The sequence below is a fragment of the Lissotriton vulgaris genome, chromosome 1_1 (assembly GCF_964263255.1).
Source record: "Lissotriton vulgaris chromosome 1_1, aLisVul1.2, whole genome shotgun sequence".
NCBI lineage: Eukaryota > Metazoa > Chordata > Amphibia > Caudata > Salamandridae > Lissotriton > Lissotriton vulgaris.
In genome coordinates this window covers 797,560,475-797,584,730 of record NC_141685.1, presented here as the reverse complement: position 1 = coordinate 797,584,730, position 24,256 = coordinate 797,560,475, and the positions used below count along the sequence as shown (strand labels likewise).

Genomic DNA, 24,256 nt, shown 5'->3' with positions numbered 1-24,256 from the left:
GGAACACCCACCCTGCATACATTATACCTGACTCAGATATAATGTGGTGCAGGGCTTTACAAAGTGATGCATCTGCCTAGATGCATCACTTTGTAAATAGGGTGCAATGTGGCACATATTTTACGCCGGAACTGCCTCATAAAAAGTGACGCAATAGCGGTGCAAAGGTTACGCTGAGGCTCATAAATAAGCTGCAGTGAGTTTAGACTGCACTTTGACAAAATTAAGCAACCAATGGCTCTCTGCTTCAGTGTTGGATTCTGTTCCATGCTCGCTTTAGAGGTGGAAAAAGAAAAATAGATTCCAGTGGATCCCTACATGATTGAAACGGTCAAAAACACAACCTTGGGGGCACCATCAATAGTAGTCATGCATAATCAGCCTAATGCAACGAGGACGTGCGTGTACATGAGGTTTCCTGACAAATGCATAAAGTGAAAATGCCACTGAATCCAGCGGCGGCTCCACAGCAGTGAAAAAATGAAAAAATAAAATGACAATAACACGTTGTAATTATCATTTTATTATTCTGTTTTGAGTCCAGTTTTAAGAAAGTGCGCATGACAGTTTGGCAGCCCATCTTGGGCCGGCCACACAGTCATGCACGCACAGCATGTTATCCGCCGAGCTATAATGCACAGCCTGGGTGGAGATCTTATAGTCCCTGTCTGAGTGCTGAACCACAGCACTCAGACAAATCACGACGCTGCTGCCATGCTGGTGACAGCAGTTTCTTGATTGGCTTAGGGGAGCCTGTGTGCTTCCTTCTTCTGGGAGGAAAGGCGATGAAAGAGAGACAGAGGTGTGCAGGAGTAAGTGTTTTTTTTTTATTTTTCACCCCATCGCACCCTTCGCCCGACCACCCCATCCTGTACCAGCTGCCACTGCACATACTCCCACCATCGATGACCACTCTATCACTTTCCATAACTTGAGTCTATCAAGGCCATTCTTCTCGGATGTGATACTAATAAAGGTAACGAAGAAACAGGAACCCTTAGCCCAAAGATAGCCTGGATTAATGAATCTGTGTTGTAACAGACACAACATCACAGTGCATTAACTGTCCACAACCCAGCTTTCACTCATTGACTTTATACTTGTCTTTGACTTTTGCAGCGATTCGCTGCCTTTTGGCTAGGGCTGCTGTATAGAAATAGCATATACATACATGCAGACATATATGTTGAGAGAATGCCTTGGAGATATCCCTCAGGAGGTGAGGCGCAGGGCGGGCAGTGGCCTAGAGGTCTGTATTATCTATGTTATGGTTTACTGAGCCTGGAATGTACCGCAGCTGGACAAGGTGGTGCATCATCAAGTCGCATTAGCAGCGTTGGCAGCCGTGTTGCTACTCACCACAGGAAGTGCTTTGGCAAGCGGCCCGGAAATAGAGACTGTGGACGCATATGCGGCCCACCAGGCACAGCCAGGCAGGCAGGCAGACCTAACATCTTTTAATCAGATTATGATAGAATTTAAATACTGGTGCGTCAGAGGAGTGAAACAGCACTCTCTGTGGAATGTTTCACCCAAATGACCTCGATGGTGATGGTAGTAATGCTAGGTATTACAGTAGGACTGTTTATATTGCTATTATTCACAATATAAAAAAGAGTTCTATTACCTCTGCTAATAATGACACTAACTCTAATAGTATTTACAGTAATAGAATAAGGATAATAACAATGACAGTATTAATAATGATGAGAATAAAAATGTGTGCTTATGTAGCACACGCCATTAAATAAATTGTCCATTAGCAGTTTTAAGTTGTTGTTTTTCTTACTCATCTCAGTGGTACTCATTGTGTGAACTTAGGAAGGATGGAAGGCTGAGTGGACACTAGCATGATCCGGCCCTGGCCCTGAAGATTAAAGGCAGATGCCGAAAGAAATTGAGAAAATCAAGTCATTGCTCCATTTCACCCTAGTGCAGCTTCAATTTAAGAAAGAGTTGAAGACACACTTCTTTAAAGAACACCACATCACAATGTAGAAACAGTCCATTAACCAGCTACCTCTCCTATCACACGCAGGGTTTATGTTTGCCATTGACCCTGTACAGCTCTCCTCTGTGTTTTGGGCTAGGTTTGCCGTATACAAATGCCACACAAATATATATAAAGCATTTGTTGGCAGCACACTTCCTATAATCTTGCTAACAAGCTTCTAAAACCCTGAAACCAGTCAGGTGACAGGGCGAGTGACAGTAATGTCGTCTGCGCTACTTTCACAAGTCCTCAAATGGCTTCGATCAGTTCTGGCCTGATTATGCTGTTTAACTCCTGAATGATCCAGTAAATGTTTAACAGCCTTCTCATAATGATCATCTTGGACTTTACAAGAACTTTACAGAAAGGGGCAAGGAGAGGACTTGCAACAGTACTATATATATGATTACATACATTACTAGCACTTGTGTGTTTTTAGCATAAATTATACAAGAACATTGTTTATCTAAAAAACATGATTTTATTTAGGGTGTTAAATATCTATAAACGGGGCTATTGTTTATGAGCTTGATGCATTCTTGAGATGGATCAGTTAAAAGAAATAAAGTTAAATACTCATAAAGCCTGGTCCTTTTAAGTGACATCATAAATTTCATCACTTATGCATCACCTTTGACATGATTAAATAAACCATAACGTGTGCCAAGCCTTGAGCTGTCTATGACATCGCACATTAAATTATTGATGACATCATAAGTAACAATATTGATGACACAAGTGACATCACTACTTCTAGTAACAATGTTTTTTGCTTCCCTTCTTTAAAATGATATTGATAGAAATGTAATTATTGTGTTGTTATATTGTATAGCACTTGTTCTGTTTATTGTAACAACTATGGTTTTTCAGATGTATCAATTGCTACTGAAGGTTGGCATTGGTTGTGTAGAACATTATTTGAACAGATAGAATAAGGATTTTATTCACAATGCCAGGAAAGATCTTAACAATGCACAATTTTAGCTTGCAGAGAACTTTACTATTGTGAAATGGAGATTGCTTTTCCATTCTTTAACATGAATTGCTGCTTTTTTGATTTTCTTCTACCATTTTTTATGTGTTGCAATGTATATGCCCCTGTGTAATATGTTTAATATTTGCTCATTCATCTTTTTTGAGCTTTAAATCTATGATCTAGTAGAAATATTTTAATATGCATTTTTTCATTTGTTATTTGTCTCTAGTTTCAGTTTTTCGTAGTTTTCTTTTATTCTTATTGTGGCACCTAGAGACATAGGATATAAAATAGTTATAGTTATATTCTCACTGTTAAAGTCATACAAATGCACTTGCATGCATCTTATTATTGGTGTAGTGAAACAACAAGTCACTATATGGTGCTGAGATGCACGCAAACATATACATGGAGACAACTCTTTTTATTATGCCCCTTCCTTGCTGCATCAGATCCCTACAATTTTCCGGACTTTGACCCTGATTTAGAGTTTGGTGGATGGGACACCCAGTCGCAAATGCCACTGATATCCCTGCCGCTGCATTACAAGTGCCATAGGATATATTGCCTTGAAATATGGCAGACGGGACACCCCTCACATTTGTGACGGAGAATTCAAACTATCAAACTCTAAATTAGGCATTTTGATTTGGGTAGAGGCTTACTTTTTCCACATTTTGAATACTCATGATTTCTGTACGCCTTAGCTAGTGATCTTACACAGGTATCAGTGTTATGATTATTATTAGTTTATTTGACTGTATGTCATTGATAATAAAGAGTATTTAAAGGTGTGTCATGGCGTGCCTGTAAGCCTATGGGGGCACGTGGTTATGTGAGTGTTAATATTTTCGTGGTCGGTAATATTTATGTGTTCCTGTGTGTCTATCAGTGTAATTTACAATGTATGATATATTAAATCCATATCCCTGTTTGCTTTAAGACTGTTTGTTTGAAAAATATTGGGCCTCATTTACGAGGTTTTGCCAAAGGGCAGTGCCGCAAGGAATATTCCTGCACTGCCCTGTATCAAAAGAGAAGGGCAGGAATGCACCATATGAATTAGATATGAGGCCTACCTGTCCTTTTCCACTGTGCTGGTGCACAATGAGCTGCCTAGCACCAACACAGGCACCCTTGCGCCATGGTGCAAGGGTGCCTGCGTTGTAGGGGTGATTGTTTTTGTGCAGGAGGGGACACATTCCTGCACAAAAATAATCACAAGAGGCGTTTTCCTCTTTCCATGTGTGCTGCAGAATAGAGGAAAAAACGAGGAGAAATAAGGATATTTCTCCTCGTTGCTCCTCCCTAACGCCACCCCTCTGTGGCATTAGAATCTGACTCATTCCCAGGTTTACAAATCCTCGTAAATCTGGGAATGCTTTAGATTCCATGGGTGCTGCGTGGGAACACCTACAGCAACACCATGTACACCATCTATGTGTGCTGCAGGATGCAGCACACATAGAAAAAGGAAAAATGAGGAGAAATAAAGACTTTTTTCTCGTTGCGCCAGGGAGGCGTGGAATGCATCAGTTTCTGTGAGTGTTATGTGAGAACATCCACAGCAACACTCATGGAACTCCCCTTTCACACAGTGTACCATATTTAAAAGGCCATGAAAACCCACGCAGAGTGCCTTTGATTGGCCTTGTAAATATGTGCCAGCACACAGGCGGAAGAGTCCCCATAAATAAGACCCGGTGTTTGTAAGTGTAGCTTGAAATATAAGGTCAAGTGTTCGTAAATGAGTCATATACTGCAGGGGTCACTGAAAAAATATCGAATACAAAAATATAGGGGAAAAAATATCGAAGTAAAAATATAGCAAGACAAAATATCGAAATCCTATCTACAAACAGGTAAGTACAAAAATATCGAATACATATATATACTTAATAAAAATATCAAATGTATTAAAATAACTTTAAAATAATTTAAAATTTAATGAAATAATAACTATAATTAATTAAAACATACTTAAAAATACTTAAATACCTTAAAAATTATTAAATAATTAATTTAAGTTAAAAAATAAAAATACAACTTGATTTTTTAACACACATATATATATATATATATATATATATATATATATATATATATATATAAACATAATATTAATTAAAAATATACAATATTTTTACTGTAACATAGCAAGAGGTTAAAATTTACTATTACCTCTCCAGCAACTGCAACAGTAGGGAAAGTGTTGGATAGCGTAGGGGTACAAATTACTATTCCCACTCCAGAGGGTGCAACAGTAGGGAAAGCGTTGGATAGCGTAGGGGTACAAATTACTATTCCCACTCCAGAGGGTGCAACAGTAGGGAAAGCGTTGGATAGCGTAGGGGTACAAATTACTATTCCCACTCCAGAGAGTGCAACAGTAGGGAAAGCGTTGATTAGCGTAGGGGTAAAAATTACTATTCCCACTCCAGAGGGTGCAACAGTAGGGAAAGCGTTGGATAGCGTAGGGGTATTACTATTCCCACTCCAAAGGGTGAAACAGTAGGGAAAGCGTTGGATAGCGTAGGGGTACAAATTACTATTCCCACTCCAGAGGGTGCAACAGTAAAAATACAAATTATTTACCAATTAACAATTAATTAAAACGAAATTAAAAATCAATACCAATAAATAAATAAAAAATATTAATTTAATAACAATTTAATTACTTCCCACCCTATTCCCCAATAAACACACAACCCAGTACAGATTTTTTATAAATTAAAATTAACATAATTATCAATTAACCAACTAATAAAAATTAATTACCAATTAAAAATAATTACCCATTAAAAATGAATGAACAATTAATTCTAAAAAAATACCAATAAATAAATTAACACATTTAATTAATTACAATTAAATTACTTCCCACCCTATTCCCCTATAAACCCACAACCCGCGGCAGAAAATAAATTAATAAAATTAACATAATTATCAATTAATCAATTAAGAAAAATTAATTAACAATTAAAAATTAATTATCAATTAATAATACTCACAAATTAATAATTAATTAACAATTAATTCAAAATAAATACCAATAATTAAATTAACACATTTATTAATTACAATTAAATTACTTCCCACCCTATTCCCCTAGAAACCCACAACCCGCTACAGAAAATAAATTAATAAAATTAACATAATTATCAATTAATCAATTAAGAAAAATTAATTAACAATTAAAAATTAATTACCAATTAATAATTCATTAATCACAAATTAATAATTAATTAACAAATAATTCAAAATAAATACCAATAATTAAATTAACACATTTCATTAATTACAAATAAATTACTTCCCACCCTATTCCCCTATAAACCCACAACCCGCTACAGAATTAAATTACATAAAAATGAAATAACATAAAGAAATACACTTAATTTTTTTTCGATATTATTAAAAATTCGATATATCTTAATTCCTATATGATATACTTCGAAATTTTAACTTTCTATATTTTAAAAATCGATCTTAAATTACTTACCTTCAAAACGATATTTTTCACCACTATATTCTGTCCATTTGATATTTTGACCATTCTATATTTTTACTTTGATAATTGTGCCATTCGACATTTTTGAGTCGATATTATGTCTGTATAACCATACTGCGGATTTGTGTTTCTGTGTGTCTCTGAGCATGTGTCTAAGCCCACATGAGTATGAAACAATGGATTGCGCAACGCACTTTTTATGTAAGCTCTATAGCTGATACAGAATAGTTGACGGGCCATTAATAAGAAGATGCGAAGTCACGCGTGGTCCATGACCTCTCTCTCTGCCCTCAACAATGGTAATAAATTGAAACATGCAATCTATCAGGCAGTAAAAAATGATTTTCTTATGCGAATTTCACACAACTGTGGTAATTAATAGGCTTTTGACCTTTGGCTTGTAGTAATAAATAGATGCTCTACGCAAAATTATATTGGGTGACTTTTATTTTTCTTTCTATAACGCAAATAGGTATATATTTATATATGGTTTGTTGTAGCGTTATTCATGTTTCTCTGCCCACAACAGCATACAGCATGGGGCGATGGATCAGCTCAATTCGGCCATTGGCTAACTGCCCTGTCAATTACAGTTTTCTGCTCTATCACAAGGAGCACATCCCATTCAAAACAGTTCCCTTCAGTTCGAAGAACCACTATTGCCAAATGTGTTACTTTTTGAGCCAAATAATTGTTTTTCTTTTAGCCAGTTGTTTATGTTTGCACCTCACACAACAAAAAAAAGTTTCATAAAACCATATCCAAGTAAAACAAGCACTGACAATGCCAAAAGGCTAGCAATCACTGCCAGATCTATTAGTCAATGTTTGTCTTTATTGGTTTGTATAATAGGATACGCCAATGGTATGGCTGCTAAAGTTTTCCATATTGCTCACTCGATTTCTCTCTTCTTCTGATTTCCCTCCCTCCACTTATCTGTAGTCTGCTTAATCCTGCTCATTATGTCTCTCTCTCTTGTTTCATTTAGATTTGCTTCTGTCCCATATTTTGCCTTGTTTCGTTGCACTAGCTCACATTCTCTTCTATTTTCCAGAGCTGGTTTCGGTGACCAAGTTGAGACTAGACCACCATTGCCCATCCACGCCACAACAGTTTAACCTCTTGCCTTAGGAGTTGGGGAAATGTTACTTAGCCTGTAAAGAAAAAAAAACTCCACTACCATGCACTTTTCCCCTCTTTGCAGAGAGATATCTCCTCTGCCCCAATTCAATTAACTTTTCATGAATGCGTCTTTTCTCTCCTTTCTTTCTATTACTTCTTTTCCACCTGTGCTGAGGTACATCCCTCTTCTGTGTCACTCAACCATCTTCTCCTTTGCTCCATGTTTTTCTCTCTCAGTCTCTGTTGTCTCTATCTCCATGTCTCACTCTATTTTGCTTCCCTCCTCAGCCTTTCCTTGCCGATGGCTGGTGTGATATCATCAACAACAGGGCCTACTGCCGATATGATGGCGGCGACTGCTGCGCGTCCACCCTGTCCTCCCAGAAGGTAAGAGGATCCTTTGCTACACATGCCGCATGTTACTACTCTAACCTGAAAAATGTAAGTGTACATCTAGCCTCGGATTCATATTAAAGGGAGTGCGTAGGATCACATGGTGGTCCACAGGTGAGCTCCAGAATCCACTTTTTCTGCATTCATTCAAGAACCAAACCAAGCAGAGAAGCGTCACATTCTTGCATCATTTCATGTCATCAGATCTGTGACGCAAGCATTGAGGGGGTCACTGCTGAGTCACCAATGTATGAGATATAGCTTTGGAAGAAAATGTATTGCCGAGATTAGGGAGAGGTGGGATGGAATCTAATTGTATAGTTCCATTGTTTTCCTTCCTCTGAAAGGTTTGGTCTCCATAGGTTTCACTATTTTCAGAATGACTGGCTTCTGATCAATGATCCCATCACTAATAGTTGAAGAGACATAATGGAAATAGTAATCTAATAAATATTGTTATTAAAAGTGAGAGATACAAGAACACATAATATCACCTTATTACATTGAAGTTCAAGTTAGCAATATGCAGTAGTTTTTATTTTATTGAGTTTTATAAACCGCAAATTTGTTCCAAAGGGCATAATAGCACTTTACATAGTTTTCAAAGTAGCAGTTATATGAGTTGCAAATGGAGTAAATACAATTTATTTTATTTTGAAAGTTTTAAATAGCGCAAACGTGACCCTTGCAGGTATCAGAGCACTTTAACATTGTCCAGAGAGCAGAAACCTATATAATCAATAATGCAATAGGACTCCACACCAGTTTAGAAAATGAGAGAATATTTTTATGAGTAAAAAAATACCAAAATGACAAAAATCCAATAAGTAGAACTCAAGATATACATTTTTAAAGAATAAACTGTTTTGTAGTGCTTAAAAACAAATAGCGCCAACCGGGGCTATCTGGTTGTGCTTGACTGGGGCAAATCCAAAAGTTCAAGCAAACTGCAAATGTGCACAGGCCAGACTCAGGGACCAGCCTTGGCCCCAACAGCATACAGCATGGGGCAATGGATTAACCCAATTCAGTCATTGGCTAACTGGTACCTTCAATGAGTCTACACAGAGGATGCTGGGAGCAAGGGAGGCGATGTGTCACTTTCAATCTCACAGATGTGGAGATGCATCGATTGCGAGATGCACAAAGTCGAGGATGTGTTGAGTGTTAAGATTCAGTGAACGTTGTGGCGATGCGTCATCGTCGAACGTCTGGGCCATAGGCGTTGTGTGCAGCATGAAGCTATGCGTTAGCGCAGAGCAGCGCAAAGTCAGAGATGCGTTGGAAACAGGAGATGATGTGTCACGCAGTCGCAATGAGGAGTCTACGGTTCGAGCAGCAGTGGCGATGTGTTTATTGTAGAAGGAAATGCATTGATTCTGATCAGCGCAACGTCATCAAGGTGTACATTTTCTGGGTTGCAGCACTGAAAACTGACTTCCAAGGGCCCAACACTAGATTGAACAACTAGGCAGAGCAGGACTCACAACAGACAGACTCTGCAGATTGCAGATTGCAGGGTGCAGATTGCAGTGTGAAGTCACAGCCCCCTCAGAATATGCAGGTAATCTGCTACTGATAGTAGGCCAACAGGGACTAAACGTGGTATCCAACCTGAGAAGGTGGTAATACTAAAAAGACTGAGGGGTCCTCTGATTACGGGTATAATATTGAACTTGAAATTGTTTCATGCTAACTCCTGACTCTTACAAGGGTGAGACCTTTAGCTGGGGGGATAACTGAGGGAGAGGGGTGGGTGCGTTAAAGTACTTTTTTTCTTGAAACGACAAGCCCTGGTCTATAAATTGGTATTATTGTGTCTGTTGGTGGATCGTTGAGCGCTAAGCTCGAGCATGCCACACTAAGTGACTGAGAAGCCTTTCACAGCTCATCCTCACTACTCAGAGAGTTCACTGCAGAAGGGGTTGCACTTGGCCCACTTTGTAGAGTCATAGTAGGATGACCCCCAGGACATCAGTGGCAAATTACCTCAATCCCCTTGGTTAATGGTCCAGCAGCCCCCGCCTGCTCTCTGGTCCCCTGAATGGATTAAAACACTCCATAATGGTGAACTGAGAGCCCTCTTAACAGCTGCCTAGGGATCACTGAGTGCAGTCTTATGGGCGTTCAGCCACAAGATGGGAAACCACTGAGGGTCAGCAGAAGAGGCATAGTAGCCTTGGTGACCTGTAGAGGGGTTCTAGAAGCCTGAAGCATGCAATCTGACCCCGCCCCACAATTTGTTTGTCATATACTGTTATGGTAGAATTACCTCAGAGTAGGCCCATGCTCTGTGCATCTATCTCTGGCTTATGCTGTTTGGGGCAGAGCCTACATTGTATCGCGTGCTGGAGCAGGAATCGAGCCTCAGATCCCACAGTAATTTGTTTTGCTGTCTGGGCTTTATGCTAAGCAACCTGCATTTTGACTGTGAGAGCTGTGCCTGTGTTGTGTGTGAAAAAGGCTGGCATAGGGGTCCCCTCTACTATAGATGTTCTGTATTTCAAGGAAAGCTCGCACTGCTGTTGCCCTTGCTTACTTTTTTTCTAGGGCATATTCTCAAGGACCTATCGCTGAGTTATTGGCACTTCATCGCAGCCAAAGTGGCAATCAATTTATCGCCCCATTCACAAGCTGGTGCTAACAGACCATATCACCAGTTTACCCGCAATAGCAGCCGCAAAAAACATCGCCACGGATGACACCGGCAACTAACGTTAAAGATATGCAGAGTAGGCGTTCCCGTGTAAAAAGCTGTGAAAACACAACTCCGCCACATTCTCAATGACCAGCCAGATCAGCGATAAGATCCCAAAACATGCGATAAGGTGTGTTAGCAGCAGGGATTTAACACCTGCTCCGATCTGGTGCAAAGTTGGACGACAACCTGCATCATAAAAGGAAGCCCAGCCCAAAGCTATACCAGAAGAACAACAGATGCCATGGAGAAACTGATCATGCAGCTCGGAGCCCCAAGAGGGCCACAACACCTACTGCCACCACCCCCAGGTCCGCCAACCCCACCCCCGGACTATCACAGAGGCAGCACAGACAAAGACAGCGGACCTTCAGAAAATGCACCAGCCTCACAGACCTAACACCAGAGGATGTCATTGCCCACTACAGGCTCCAAAGGACAACCATCCTCTGCATCCTGAACATCATAGCTCACAGGCTGACGGTTCCAACACAGCGGTAAACCAACATCCCTTCACAGACAAAGCTGCTGGCTGTGCTGCATCTGTTGGCCTCTGGTACCTTCCAACCAACAACTGCCAGAGTCGGAGTCTCACAGCCAGCCCTATCAAAGTTACTCACAACTGTCTTGGATGCCATCATCAGCTTGGTACCCCAGTACCTTCACTTCTGCCACACTGCGCAGGAACAGCTGGAGACCAAGCAAGGCTTCTACGCCATAGCCGGCTTCCCGCACGTGTTGGAGGCAATTGACTGCACACATGTCCAACTTGTGCCCCCTGCCGACACTGCACACAATAGAAAGCACACGCATTCCATCAATGTGCAGGCAATAGTGGACCACCGGGGACTCTTCATCAATGGCATCACCAACTGCCCAGGCAGTGTGCATGATTCCTACATCTTTCGACAGTCCATAATCAACCGGTGCATCCAGGATAGCACATACGGAAATTCTCTGCTCGTTGGTTGGTGAGTACCAAATGAACACACCACACACCCCAAATCCACAATCACGCAACTCACAACTCTGGGAATGCACATGTTACAAACTCACATACAACATGCCAAACAACATGGCCACCCACCAGACATGACAGCACAACTTACTGTGGTAACCAGGGCAAGCCATGTACATGATCTATCAATGGCATGGCACTTCAGCCACACAATAGCAGATTGTGGGGAGAGGTGGGAACCAGGCATGTACACAATGCCAAGTGTGGCATGGATGTGCTGGCCAGACTGCAGTATGCAGACCACAGACATGTCAATGTCGACATATACGGCTGGTGTTTGGAGTGTAGTGGACAGTGGATGCAACCATGGCACCCCAGACAGTGATTTGCAGATCGTGGAAATGTAGGTTGTTATGTCCGACCCCTGTAAGCGTGAGCGGAGTGGGCTGCCAGCGTATGCCAGGCCAGTGTAGGGGTGTGAATGTAAAGCACATAGGTCTGGGCGTGGTTCTCTTCTGGAATGCCCAACGTGTTTGCCTTGGCGGCGCCTGCATACCCTTTTAGCTCCGGTGCCACCAAGTCTGTTCCCCAACATTCATGACCACTCACTGGTTGAACTTTGGTGGCGTCTGAGTATATGACCTGAGGGTTGTCCTCATCATCATGTAGCTGATACTGACTTGGTGGTTAAAATTAGTCTGTAGCATTCATCTCCTCATATTGCCTGTTTCTGCTTGGTTCTGCCCTCTGCATCATGCCCTGGAAGAACACCTTCCACTGTCCCCCGCAACCCTCCATGACTTTCACCTTGGACATCGACAAGGACCCGCTCAGCTCTCGTGGCCCTATCTCAGTGCACCGCAAGTCACAGTCCTGTGGCGGTGTGCCTGTGCCGGCCGCAGTGCATCCTGTACCACTAACTCTGTGCAGCTCAAGTAGTGGACCCTTGCTGTTTGAACTTTGAACTTCTTATTGTCTGATCACTGTTATAGTTGTTGCCAGCACTAACCACACCCTGAGGGCTGTCTTACACTCACCCCACACCCATCCAGCATAGGCGTAACTGGACATGTGACCCTGGGAATAAAAGGGGCCGGGCGCACGTGCCTGTAGCCAGTCCCACAAACTATCTAAGTGTGTCTGTGTGGTTAGTATGTATGCATGAGGGCCCTGGACCCCACCACATTACATTGTACTGTGTACAGCGGATGCAACCATGTCACCTCAGGCAGAGGGGTAGACCCGGGCCAGGTAGCTGTGTCCTACCCCCTCTGTGAGCGTAAGCGGAGTGGACTTGCATACAACAGCCCAGCTTTGGGGTGTGGTTCATCAACCCGGGGATCTGGGCATGGTTAAGTGTTGGCCTTGCCAAGGAGTTAACTAATGCATGTGTCTCTGTTGTAGTGTCGCAATGGACAATTTCGCAATGTAGCATGCCCCCGGAGTGAGGGCTCGGCCGAAAGGGTGAATGAGGGAGAGCAAGCCTGCTCGGGGTCCGGGATCATACATGCCAACTGTTGTGTGCGTCGCTATTTCCACAGCATAAGCCAAAGGTCTACCCCAAACGCATGGCGAGAGCAGCCAACCATGAACTTCACATCTGTGTCCGCACTATCCTTACCATAGACCTACACACACGTGGCCGTCCATCCTCAGCGCACAGCATCACTGTGTCATTGTAGGGCTTGTGGACATGCTCAGACAGGCATGACCTCTGTCCCTCCGGGCAGGTCACCCCCCGAGCACACTCCCCATGAGTGAGCCCGTCCCCTGGTGCCGCCTCTGCCCTGAGCTGTGCCCTGTGCATCACTGCTGTGCCCCGACCGCCGGATCCGCTTGGTCCGCGGATCTCCTGCGCCTCCTGCCACCAGCTGTGCCCTCTGCTGTGCCCCGACCGCCGGATCCGCTTGGTCCGCGGATCTCCTGTGCCCCCTGCCACCAGCTTGCTTCGCCGCCTTTTTTTGTCTTTTTCCCGCCGTTTGCCCTAGCCCCCTGTGCTCCCCCCCTCTTTCTCGCCCAGCCCCGGCCGCGTTTCCCACCACCTCCCCGCCGCTGCCCCCCTGCGGCCCCGCCCCCTTCCCTCGCTCGCCCTCCCCATTCGCCACTCCGCTCCCCCTCCCAGCTGCCCCTCCCTCCCACAAGACTATTTAGAGTCTTTTGTGGCCAGTGAGGTGCAGTGACCTCTGTCCCTCCGGGCAGGTCACCCCCGAGCACACTCCCCGTGAGTGAGCCCGTCCCCTGGTGCCGCCTCTGCCCTGAGCTGTGCCCTGTGCATCACTGCTGTGCCCCAACCGCCGGATCCGCTTGGTCCGCGGATCTCCTGCGTCTCCTGCCACCAGCTGTGCCCTCTGCTGTGCCCCGACCGCCGGATCCGCTTGGTCCGCGGATCTCCTGTGCCCCCTGCCACCAGCTTGCTCCGCCGCCTTTTTCCCGCCGTTTGCCCTAGCCCCCTGTGCTCCCCCCCTCTTTCTCGCCCAGCCCCGGCCGCGTTTCCCACCACCTCCCCGCCGCTGCCCCCCTGCGGCCCCGCCCCCTTCCCTCGCTCGCCCTCCCCATTCGCCACCCCGCTCCCCCTCCCAGCTGCCCCTCCCTCGCTCCGCCCCCCCCCCACTCTCCTCATATGGCAGAGTGGCGAACGCGCAGCGTGCACGCGCAGCGGGCGCGCCCTAAGCGCGCCGAAGGCACGCCAAAGGTAAGCCCATCTGCGCCCGTCCGCCCCTGGACCGCGCCCAGTGCCAGGACCCCTGGCCCCCGCAGAGGCCACCCCACCCGCCGGACGTACGACGCCTCCACCCTCAACGCACTCAACACCGGCCGAATCCCGTGATGCTACCGAGCCACCCAGAGACGCACCCACGGACCCTTCAGCTGCCACGCCTGCAAGTTCACCTGCATCCGGACCTACACCGCACCAGCACCCACCAAGCCGAACACCAGCAGCAACCACCTCAAGTGCATCCTGCTCAACACCCGCTCAGTCCACAGACACGCCATCGAACTCTGGAACCTCCTCGACACCACAGCTCCTGACATTGCCTTCCTCACGGAAACCTGGATGAACGACTCCTCAGCGCCCGACATCGCCATCGCCATCCCAGAGGGCTACAAGATCACCCGGAAAGACCGCGACAACCAGACTGGAGGAGGCATCACCATCATCCACAGGGACACCATCCGCATCACGACCAACACCGACGACACCCTGACAATCGCCGAACACCTGCACTTCCAGATCCACACCGACCCCAAGACCTCTGTGAAAAATGAATACAATCTTGGTGAACATTATCTGCGCCATCTTGCCCCCCCCTTTTCGAGCCCATTCGTGCGCGTAAGCGGCAGCCATTTTGAGCACCATGGCCTCCCTGCCCCTCACTAATAGCCAGCGCGTCTCTCTCTCTCTTAACCTCGCAAGCATTCCCCCGCACGCTGACAACCCCCCCGCTCTCTCATGCCTTGGGTCATAAACCCCTCTCCAGCGCAGCTTCACCACGGAACCCCATCCTGTTCCCAGCGCGACACCTCCCTTCATTCCTTTCATGGCCTCAAACCCTTTTGATGCAAACCCCCTTTTCCTGTGTCCCCGTTTGTCTTCCTCGTTCCCAGGCTGCCACCTGACCCTGCGGATACTGTTTATTACCCCGTACAGTAGGAAGCTTCCCCTCCCCATCAAAAGACCCCCGAACCGATCAAAGCCCCCACCCCATGAGATCCGATCAACCCCATGCATTCCGTGAATCGGCGGAATGCCCTGCTGTGCGACCACCACCACCTGTTGTGACCGGGGTGGGGAATCCAACTGTAAATGTATGTGGGAACGGGTCTGAAGGGGAGATTCCGAGGATGTCCTTTCAAATACTAAAATATTACGAGAATGTGTTATGTGCAATAAAGGTTGTAAACTCTAGTATAAGAGGCCAGGCCTCAGAGATGTGGTTAGAGCACCTCGTGACGATACTTGCTGTCTGAATTGATGTGTTCTCCTCCGGAGAGAATAAAATCCTCGTTTCCCGCCTTCCAGTCTCCAGCGCCTGCTTCTTCATTGATTAATATTGGTGGGTCATAGAGGCGATACCGCCGGGCAACATAAAAGGGTCTTTGGTTACCGGTTGTCTTTGGAACCCTTTTTTAACAATTGGCGTCCCAAACGTGGGGCCCATCAGCGACTCGTGGATCCAGTGAGAGAGGTCCTGACGACAGAGTGAACGACTGCAACGATCGGAAGGTACCCTGTCCGATAGACCCTTGTCTGACAGCCGATCATCCGAACTTCACTGGTTCCGAACAGACCTCTCTCGAGTGATCTGCGGTCCTGACTGGGAACCATCAGGAGTGCCACGAGAAGTACGAAGAGAAGAGGACGATCGGGCGCTGGATTCGGAAGACGAGAAACTGTCCATGCGGTCCGGGTAAGGTCGTGTAAACACGACGAAATTGCGATAGTGATAGATAATTGGAAGTAATTGATAATTGTTGTGAAAATACTAGTATTACTCTTTGTTAATTTATTGGAGATTCGCTGTCTGCAAACGGAGAAACAACAGGCTCTCCCTTTATAAACAGCGAAGGATAGGTACGCACCCGTCGGACCTATTTTTCCCCCTCCCCATTGAACAATTGCCCCCCCCCCCCCCATTGATTAACTGTTATAGATCGTTTTCTGGAGATTCTCTGTCTACAAACAGGGAAGATTAGGTCCCCTCTTTGCAGATAGTGAAAGGGTAGGTGACGCGAACCTTTGCGAGCCTACTTATTCTCCCCATTGACCATATTGATTTTTTATTTTTGACCTAACATTGATTAACTGTTATAGATTGTTTTCTGGAGATTCTCTGTCTGAAAACAGGGAAGATTAGGTCCCCTCTTTGCAGATAGTGAAAGGGTAGGTGACGCGAACCTTTGCGAGCCTACTTATTCTCCCCATTGACCATATTGATTTTTTATTTTTGACCTAACGTTGATCGATTGCTCAGAATTGGTTCATGAGGTATTCACTACGTGCAAACAACGTAGAATAGAAATATTCTGTCTAGTCTTTGCGCGCAGTGATAAGATAGGTAGTGCTGATTATTATCCCATTGTGATCCGTCATGCCTGTCTTCTCCCCACTGGTCAGTAGCCTGTTTTACCCGGACCGCTTATTAGAGATGAACCATCCGGCTCCGCTGGAAGGCACCCCTAATAAGGACATGTTCATGAAGCATGGATTAATTGCTATAGCCTATAGTGAGCTGTGGCATAAATATACAAAAAGGGATCGAGAAAGACAGTGGCCACTGAGAGGATCCTTTGATCTCGACAAAATAGAAACAGTAGAAATAGCCCTTCGTAGGAATGAAACAACACCTATTATGCTCGATAGTCTCGGTATGTGGCGCAAAGAAGCCACGCAACGAAGGGAAAGCGACGAATTTAGAAAAGATGAAGGGACACGACGGACAAACCTCCAAACGTCTAGTAGGCAAAGGGAAGGGCCAGCGATGGCACAGCCCCGAGGAGTAGACATGAAAAGCGAATGGTGTAAGGGGATGTGCCGACAAGCCAACCCCGGAACACAACGACCTGAAGGTAACCCCCCGACATTACGCACAGGACGGACAGATTTAAAACCAAACCAATGTGCTTTCTGTAAATGTCTTGGACACTGGAAAGCCCAATGCCCGATTCTGCAAAGCATAGGTAAGAATGGAGGGGTGACAGAAAGGACGGACCGACAGAAAGGAAAAAGACGTGAGATAAAAACCAATCAGACTAGTGCAGACAGAACAGACAGGACCACCCCGTTTGATTATGCTCGGTGGCACAGATTTCGTCAGGCCAATTTTAACGACACGTTAGAGTTCTGGGACTGATTGCTCTCTGTTGCTCCCCCACTCTGAAAAACAAACACAACTGCAGGTCAGTGTAAACAACCCCCCGTTAGAGAAAAGATTCAAGAAAGCCAAGCGTCTATTACATAACTTAGGATTTAATTACGGTAAAACACACAACCAACAGTAAATAGAATAACTAGTAGAACTCTCTAAAAAGCAAACTTGACTAATAGGAAAAATACAAAACATGTTATGCTCACTCCGGAAGTCCTCGAAATGTAACAGTTCGATGGTCCCGCCCATCCGAAACACATAGCACGTGTGGGGCGGGGCCTGCCAGCAACCATGAGCCCAAAAAGAGATTGCTGGCGAGAAGGTACTGGAGACCCCACACAGCGGGCAATGAAATGGTCTTCCCATATTGCCCTTCCAGGGATGGCGTCCCCCGGGCCGCGAGTAGGGAGGGGGCAGATGAAAACGACCCCCTCCCTCATATCTCCTGGTCCGGCCATCACGAATTCCTCCATCGAACGGATGCAGGGTGGGCAGGGAGGAAGAGGCGACGCGGACGAGCCTCTTCCACCTCCACAGGTAGGAGGCTTCCCTGCCCTGGCCCGACGCCGATGTCCTCCAGCCGAGCGACGGCCATATACCTACGCTGCACCGGAAATATAATGTCCGGCTGGTATATTTCCGTAACACAGGACATATAATGCCCGACTGGTATACTTTCTCAGTACAGGATATACAAGACCCGGCTGGTATACTTGCGTGGTACAGGACACACAATGTCCGATGGGCATACTTCCGGAGTACCGGATGTACAGTGGTCCCCCAAGAGTCGGAATCAGGGGTGTAGGGTGGTCATCATGTGCGCCCCTGATTCCAAGAGACGGCGTAGGATGCACCGGGAGAGGAAGACGGCACGGTGAGCCTCCCTCACCTCCCCAGATGAAGGCGCCACTGCTGCACCCTGGCGCCCCGAACCAAAATGTCCTGCTCCAACCGCATGATGCTCTGTTTTTCGCCATCACAAGAAGTTTTCCTCCGCTCCTGATGGATACGGCAAAGGTTGCTGCAGGGCCTCAAAATGGCGTCTGGGCCCTTGAAAGGCGGGTCTAGGCCGCTGGAGTAACTTTGTCCGAAATTGCAACTCGGGCGCTTGCCCACCTGGGCGCAAGCCCCCACCATCGACAAACATCCCCTCGACTTTGAAGATTCTACCAAAGTCCCAAGAGCCCTCGGCCCCTTCAGGCTTCCGGTGAGGAACAACTGCATTGATCTCAAATGAAATAACCACGGCACAGCAACAAGATGGCGGTGCTCTCGTGTCTGCATCAGCTTCCGTCTGAACCACCCAGGAACATTATGGGCTAACGAACTTGAACAAGTTCCGGCTGAACATCAACATGACCCGGTAAGAGAGACTCTACCCCCTCCCTCTCTTGATTGACGGTCCGCACCACCAGCCCCTCTGTTAGCACAGTTTTCTTTTGAACTGCCGAAAGGGACTCTGGTCCAACCGCCAATTGCCGGGGATATTTTTGCCCCTGATGCTACTTCCGGACTAAACCGGCCTCGCCCAAAATGGCGCTGGTATCAATGGAACTTACGGGTGCCGCATGGTGTTCCTTAGCTAATGAAACTTGATGTACTAAGATATATACGTATATATATGAACCATTGCGCACTCAATGTTAAAGGGAGGAGGGTTCACTTGGCAAACATTTAAGAAGAGGTTCTGTAAAAATGTTGATTTCAATGAACAATTTATTTTTGATATTTGTTGTAACTGATACATAACGTCGCTCATGATGCACGCCCGCGGTTTGCATTTAGGAAATGTGATTACGATGAGCTTGACTGGGTTTCCATCTATGAACTGAAATGCCCCTGATTCCTTCGTCACGCAATGAAATGTTTTTGGTTACTTACAAATAATTAATTAGACCTTTTTACATGATCTTGTACTACAAAATAACCCCCTACTGTATGTGCTTCCATCGACGACATGTCAGGCCAAAATATGAATGCGCTCTCACCTTTTACGTACTGAATAACTCTACAAATAAAAGTCTTAGAAGCTATGGATAGGCTCCGCGTACTTTTGTAAATACGGGTATCGGTGGGAGGGTTTTTCTGTGCGCAACTGTTCTGCTCTCTTTTTAAGGTTATCCGAGAAATGGTTGTTCGGCCCTGGGTTGATGGTCAAAACAAAGGTATGATACGCTGCTTATGAAGAAGGACCTCGACTTCAGAGAATGGGTAAAGTAAAATGGTGTGATTGATAAATCGCTATAAGGATATGGTGGTCGAAGGTACTAAGGTACAGGGTTGAACAAAGAACTGGTATGCCTTAAGAACATCACAGCTTTGGGAATGATTTTGGGACCCCGATGACCGGATACATCTACGAAACCGGGTACCTCGCGCTAGGCACCTCTGATTCCTCTTTTTAGCGTTTTTCACTACACACGATCCTTAACGCCATCCTCGAACCTCCCCATGAACCACCTATCACATTGCCTGCCCCCATGACTTTAAGAAACCAGAACCCTAAGGGATTATATCCCGAAGAGACAAGTACGATTATGTGGTAAGTAAAGGATTTTCGTGCCCTTACATTTGATGTGTTCGAATGTTGTCCCCCTACCTCCCCTTTTTCCCCCCCCCTTTTTCCCTCTGCAGGTTACATTAGAATCCCGATTAGAGTATCATAAGGGACCTGGAACCACGTCACGCCCGATGCATGAAGACGGACTAGCGCTACAAAATGGCACAACAAGGACGCTCTCACGACCTTTTTACCAAATCTAACGCTTTTCTGTCCCAAAACTGCATGCTTCCACCCTCCTAACACAGACCCGAAACGTCTAACGTTGGGTAACGCACTGAATAGCCCAAACAATACACGGTCATTCTCTATGTCACACGTGTACTGTTCGGCCTATTGTCTCTCTCTCTCTCTCTCTCTCTCTCTCTCTCTCTCTCTCTCTCTCTCTTTCTCTCACTCACTCTTCCACCCCTCCACACTTTCCCTCTTCCTAGCAACTGGCACCTAATTGGCGAACCTGGTGCACCTCCTGATTGGCCCCAAATACCACAAGTATTTGTGCAAATCTGTCCTAAATAAAATTGTATTGGTACCACGTTACTACCTCTCCTTTTCTACTAAAATATGGATGAAATTTAATTTGGCCGATAGGAAAGGGACAGGTAAGACGACTAAGGTTCCCTAAATTTGACCCACTCTCAGGGAACTCTTTGTCAGTGGCTCCTATGATAAAAATGTGTCTGTGGCAATGCGGCCATCCCCATTGCAAATTGTCTCCGTACCCCAAGCCGTAAGAAATGATCGAGAACACCCCCATCTACCCAAAATGTCCCCAGTTTCGATATCAGCCACCCTGAACGAGAACTTGAAAAACGCCCCCCTGCTCTAATTCACTGTGTCCCTAGTTGTTTCCCATAAGATCCCTCCTTCCCCGAGAATAAGTTTAATAATTGTTTCAAACCACCCCTCCCGAGTTTTTGTAGTAACCAGGTTGCGAGGATTTATATAGAAAGTTAGAAGGATGTGTGCAAAGTTGAAAATTAGATTGAAAAACGAAAGAACTTGTTGCAGTAGGCATGGTTGAAAATAAAATGTTTTTATGTAATGCAGATTTGTTTAGCCTATGTTCACCTCTCAGAAGGGTGCCTATCAGACTATGGTGACTAGCACGTTACACTTTTTCGTAAAATACAAAGCTCTGAAGACCAGCCTAGCCTTGCAAGACTCGTACTAGGGAAATAGGTCTCTACCAGAAGAACTGACATCAACTATAATAGACTTATGCAATAAATGAGTACCAGACCTCGTACCTATTACAAATGAACGTAATAACCATCAAAGCGCCAAAGAATTAGCCACAAGAGGAAATTGTAAGGAATCCAGCAAACCCATCATCAATTGTTTATACGTTAGCCGCAAGAATCTCCAATGTAGCGAGTGCTTACCCCAGTTGCTTGGTGTTGGGAGAGAAATAGACTTATGTAATTACCTTTTTCTGCAAAATCTCTAAAGACTGTCTTTTCAAAACTCATTTAAGGATATCACTGTCGGAGGAGAAAGAGACCGGATGTGGGAGCACGCGGCCTGACTGCGGATTGCGGAACGTCAGCAACGGAGGCCGAGGCGAGACCACAGCAGTAAGGAGTCGCAGGACGGGGTACTGTTTCAAACAAAGCTAAGGAAAGGGCTGACCTGAAGCCCCTGCTCTATGATCAACGTGTGCCAAGAGTCCCCGCTCTCTGAACATGGTTACGGACTCGCCTGTCGCAAACTCTCCGCCTCCCCCTGATCTGTCCCCGACTTGGCCTTGCTCCATCCCCTCCTCCTCCGACCTACCATAAGGACTGTTCACACCCGCACCTTTCCATCCGAACTCCCAAGTTCCTTCAAATCCTACTGAGTTACCCAGAGAAGAGTACTCCCCGCGTCAAAAGGGAGGGAGCTCCGATTAAGTAGACCACGAACTATGTTAAACCCCAGAACGGTGACCTAGAACTCCACCAAGGGTCGCCCCCGAAGAAAAGATAAACAAAGTCTGTGGATCTGCCCGCTACCAAACACCCTGAAGATGATGGAAGCAACAGGAAATGCCCACCACAGAGACTCAAGAAACAAACAGATCTCACAATTCTGGAACTATCGCATTTTTATTTTGCAAATCAATGCTCTGCGTTACAAAAGAAAGTGCACCTGTTCCAAAACCGTAAAACATTGCTCCTATGAGATTTGTCGAAACAAAACAAAATGTACCCCTGCCCGCAGACCTCCGACGACTCAATCCACATGAACATTTCTGTTGATAGGTAATCCAGGTGCTTAACAGTGCCAACAGAAGACGACAAAGACACCGAGAACTCTGATTTCTATTTTTTCTATATCTCATTTCTCTCCCGACCACCATTGGACTAACTATGCTCCCGCCGAATACAAAAAGGACTTACTTATATGATAACTTATCAGCTCCTGTTTTTAAATGACTATAAGTGCCTATGATCTGTACCCTACGCCCTCGCTACGTAATTCTAGTCTGATATTGCATTACGATGATTTTTCCTGCAACCAACTTAACAATGAACCCGCTTACTAAATGATGAAATTTTTCAATGTGATGTTTATAAAATAATGTATATGCACAGTTCCTTTGCCTAAATCCCCTCTCCCTTACTTGTGATTGCTGCATATAGGTGTAGATAGGAAATAGGCCAGCAAGATGTCTTGGAAATGTTAAAGGGAGGACTGTGAAAAATGAATACAATCTTGGTGAACATTATCTGCGCCATCTTGCCCCCCCCTTTTCGAGCCCATTCGTGCGCGTAAGCGGCAGCCATTTTGAGCACCATGGCCTCCCTGCCCCTCACTAATAGCCAGCGCGTCTCTCTCTCTCTTAACCTCGCAAGCATTCCCCCGCACGCTGACAACCCCCCCGCTCTCTCATGCCTTGGGTCATAAACCCCTCTCCAGCGCAGCTTCACCACGGAACCCCATCCTGTTCCCAGCGCGACACCTCCCTTCATTCCTTTCATGGCCTCAAACCCTTTTGATGCAAACCCCCTTTTCCTGTGTCCCCGTTTGTCTTCCTCGTTCCCAGGCTGCCACCTGACCCTGCGGATACTGTTTATTACCCCGTACAGTAGGAAGCTTCCCCTCCCCATCAAAAGACCCCCGAACCGATCAAAGCCCCCACCCCATGAGATCCGATCAACCCCATGCATTCCGTGAATCGGCGGAATGCCCTGCTGTGCGACCACCACCACCTGTTGTGACCGGGGTGGGGAATCCAACTGTAAATGTATGTGGGAACGGGTCTGAAGGGGAGATTCCGAGGATGTCCTTTCAAATACTAAAATATTACGAGAATGTGTTATGTGCAATAAAGGTTGTAAACTCTAGTATAAGAGGCCAGGCCTCAGAGATGTGGTTAGAGCACCTCGTGACGATACTTGCTGTCTGAATTGATGTGTTCTCCTCCGGAGAGAATAAAATCCTCGTTTCCCGCCTTCCAGTCTCCAGCGCCTGCTTCTTCATTGATTAATATTGGTGGGTCATAGAGGCGATACCGCCGGGCAACATAAAAGGGTCTTTGGTTACCGGTTGTCTTTGGAACCCTTTTTAACACCTCCCTCAGAGGCACCCTGATCTACCGACCCCCGGGACTACGCACACCATTCAGCGAAGATATCGCCGACTTCATCAGCCCGCACGCCCTCCCCTCCGCTGACTACATCCTCCTGGGGGACATCAACTTCCACCTGGAGAACGACAACGACCGCAACACCACCACCCTGCTTGACAACCTCGCCAATCTCAGACTCAAGCAGCTGGTGACCACCCAAAACCCACCTCGCCGGACACACACTCGACGCCGTCTTCTCATCCAGCAAAGACATCGCCTTCAGCCATGCCACCGGACTCCACTGGACGGACCACAGCTGCATCCACTTCACCTTCAGAAGAACCACGATCCACCACCACCAGCAACAGATTGCACGAAGAAGCTGGAACAAGATCACAGCCGACCAGCTCGCCGCTTCCCTGAGCCAGCACCCTCCCGCCAGCTCAGCGAACCCCAGCCAGGCCGCCGACAACCTCACGAAGTGGATCAGCAACTGCGCGGACGAACTCGCCCCACTGAAGACCCCGCCCAACAGACCCGCAGCAAGAAGGCCCCATGGTTCACAGACAAACTCAAGAGCTCCAAGAAGAACTGCCGAGCCCTCGAGAAAGCCTGTAGAAGGGAG

At 46.1% G+C, this 24,256-nt stretch overlaps 1 protein-coding gene across 1 annotated transcript in view; it reads left to right on the top strand.

The window, feature by feature from the left end:
* Positions 1-24,256, top strand: part of PAPPA2 (pappalysin 2) — an 853,188-nt gene that overhangs the window by 765,861 nt on the left and 63,071 nt on the right. The window contains exon 21 of the mRNA XM_086956586.1: positions 7,891-7,989. Within this exon, the coding sequence (XP_086812712.1) occupies positions 7,891-7,989 (99 nt within the window). The remainder of the gene's footprint in view (positions 1-7,890; positions 7,990-24,256) is intronic.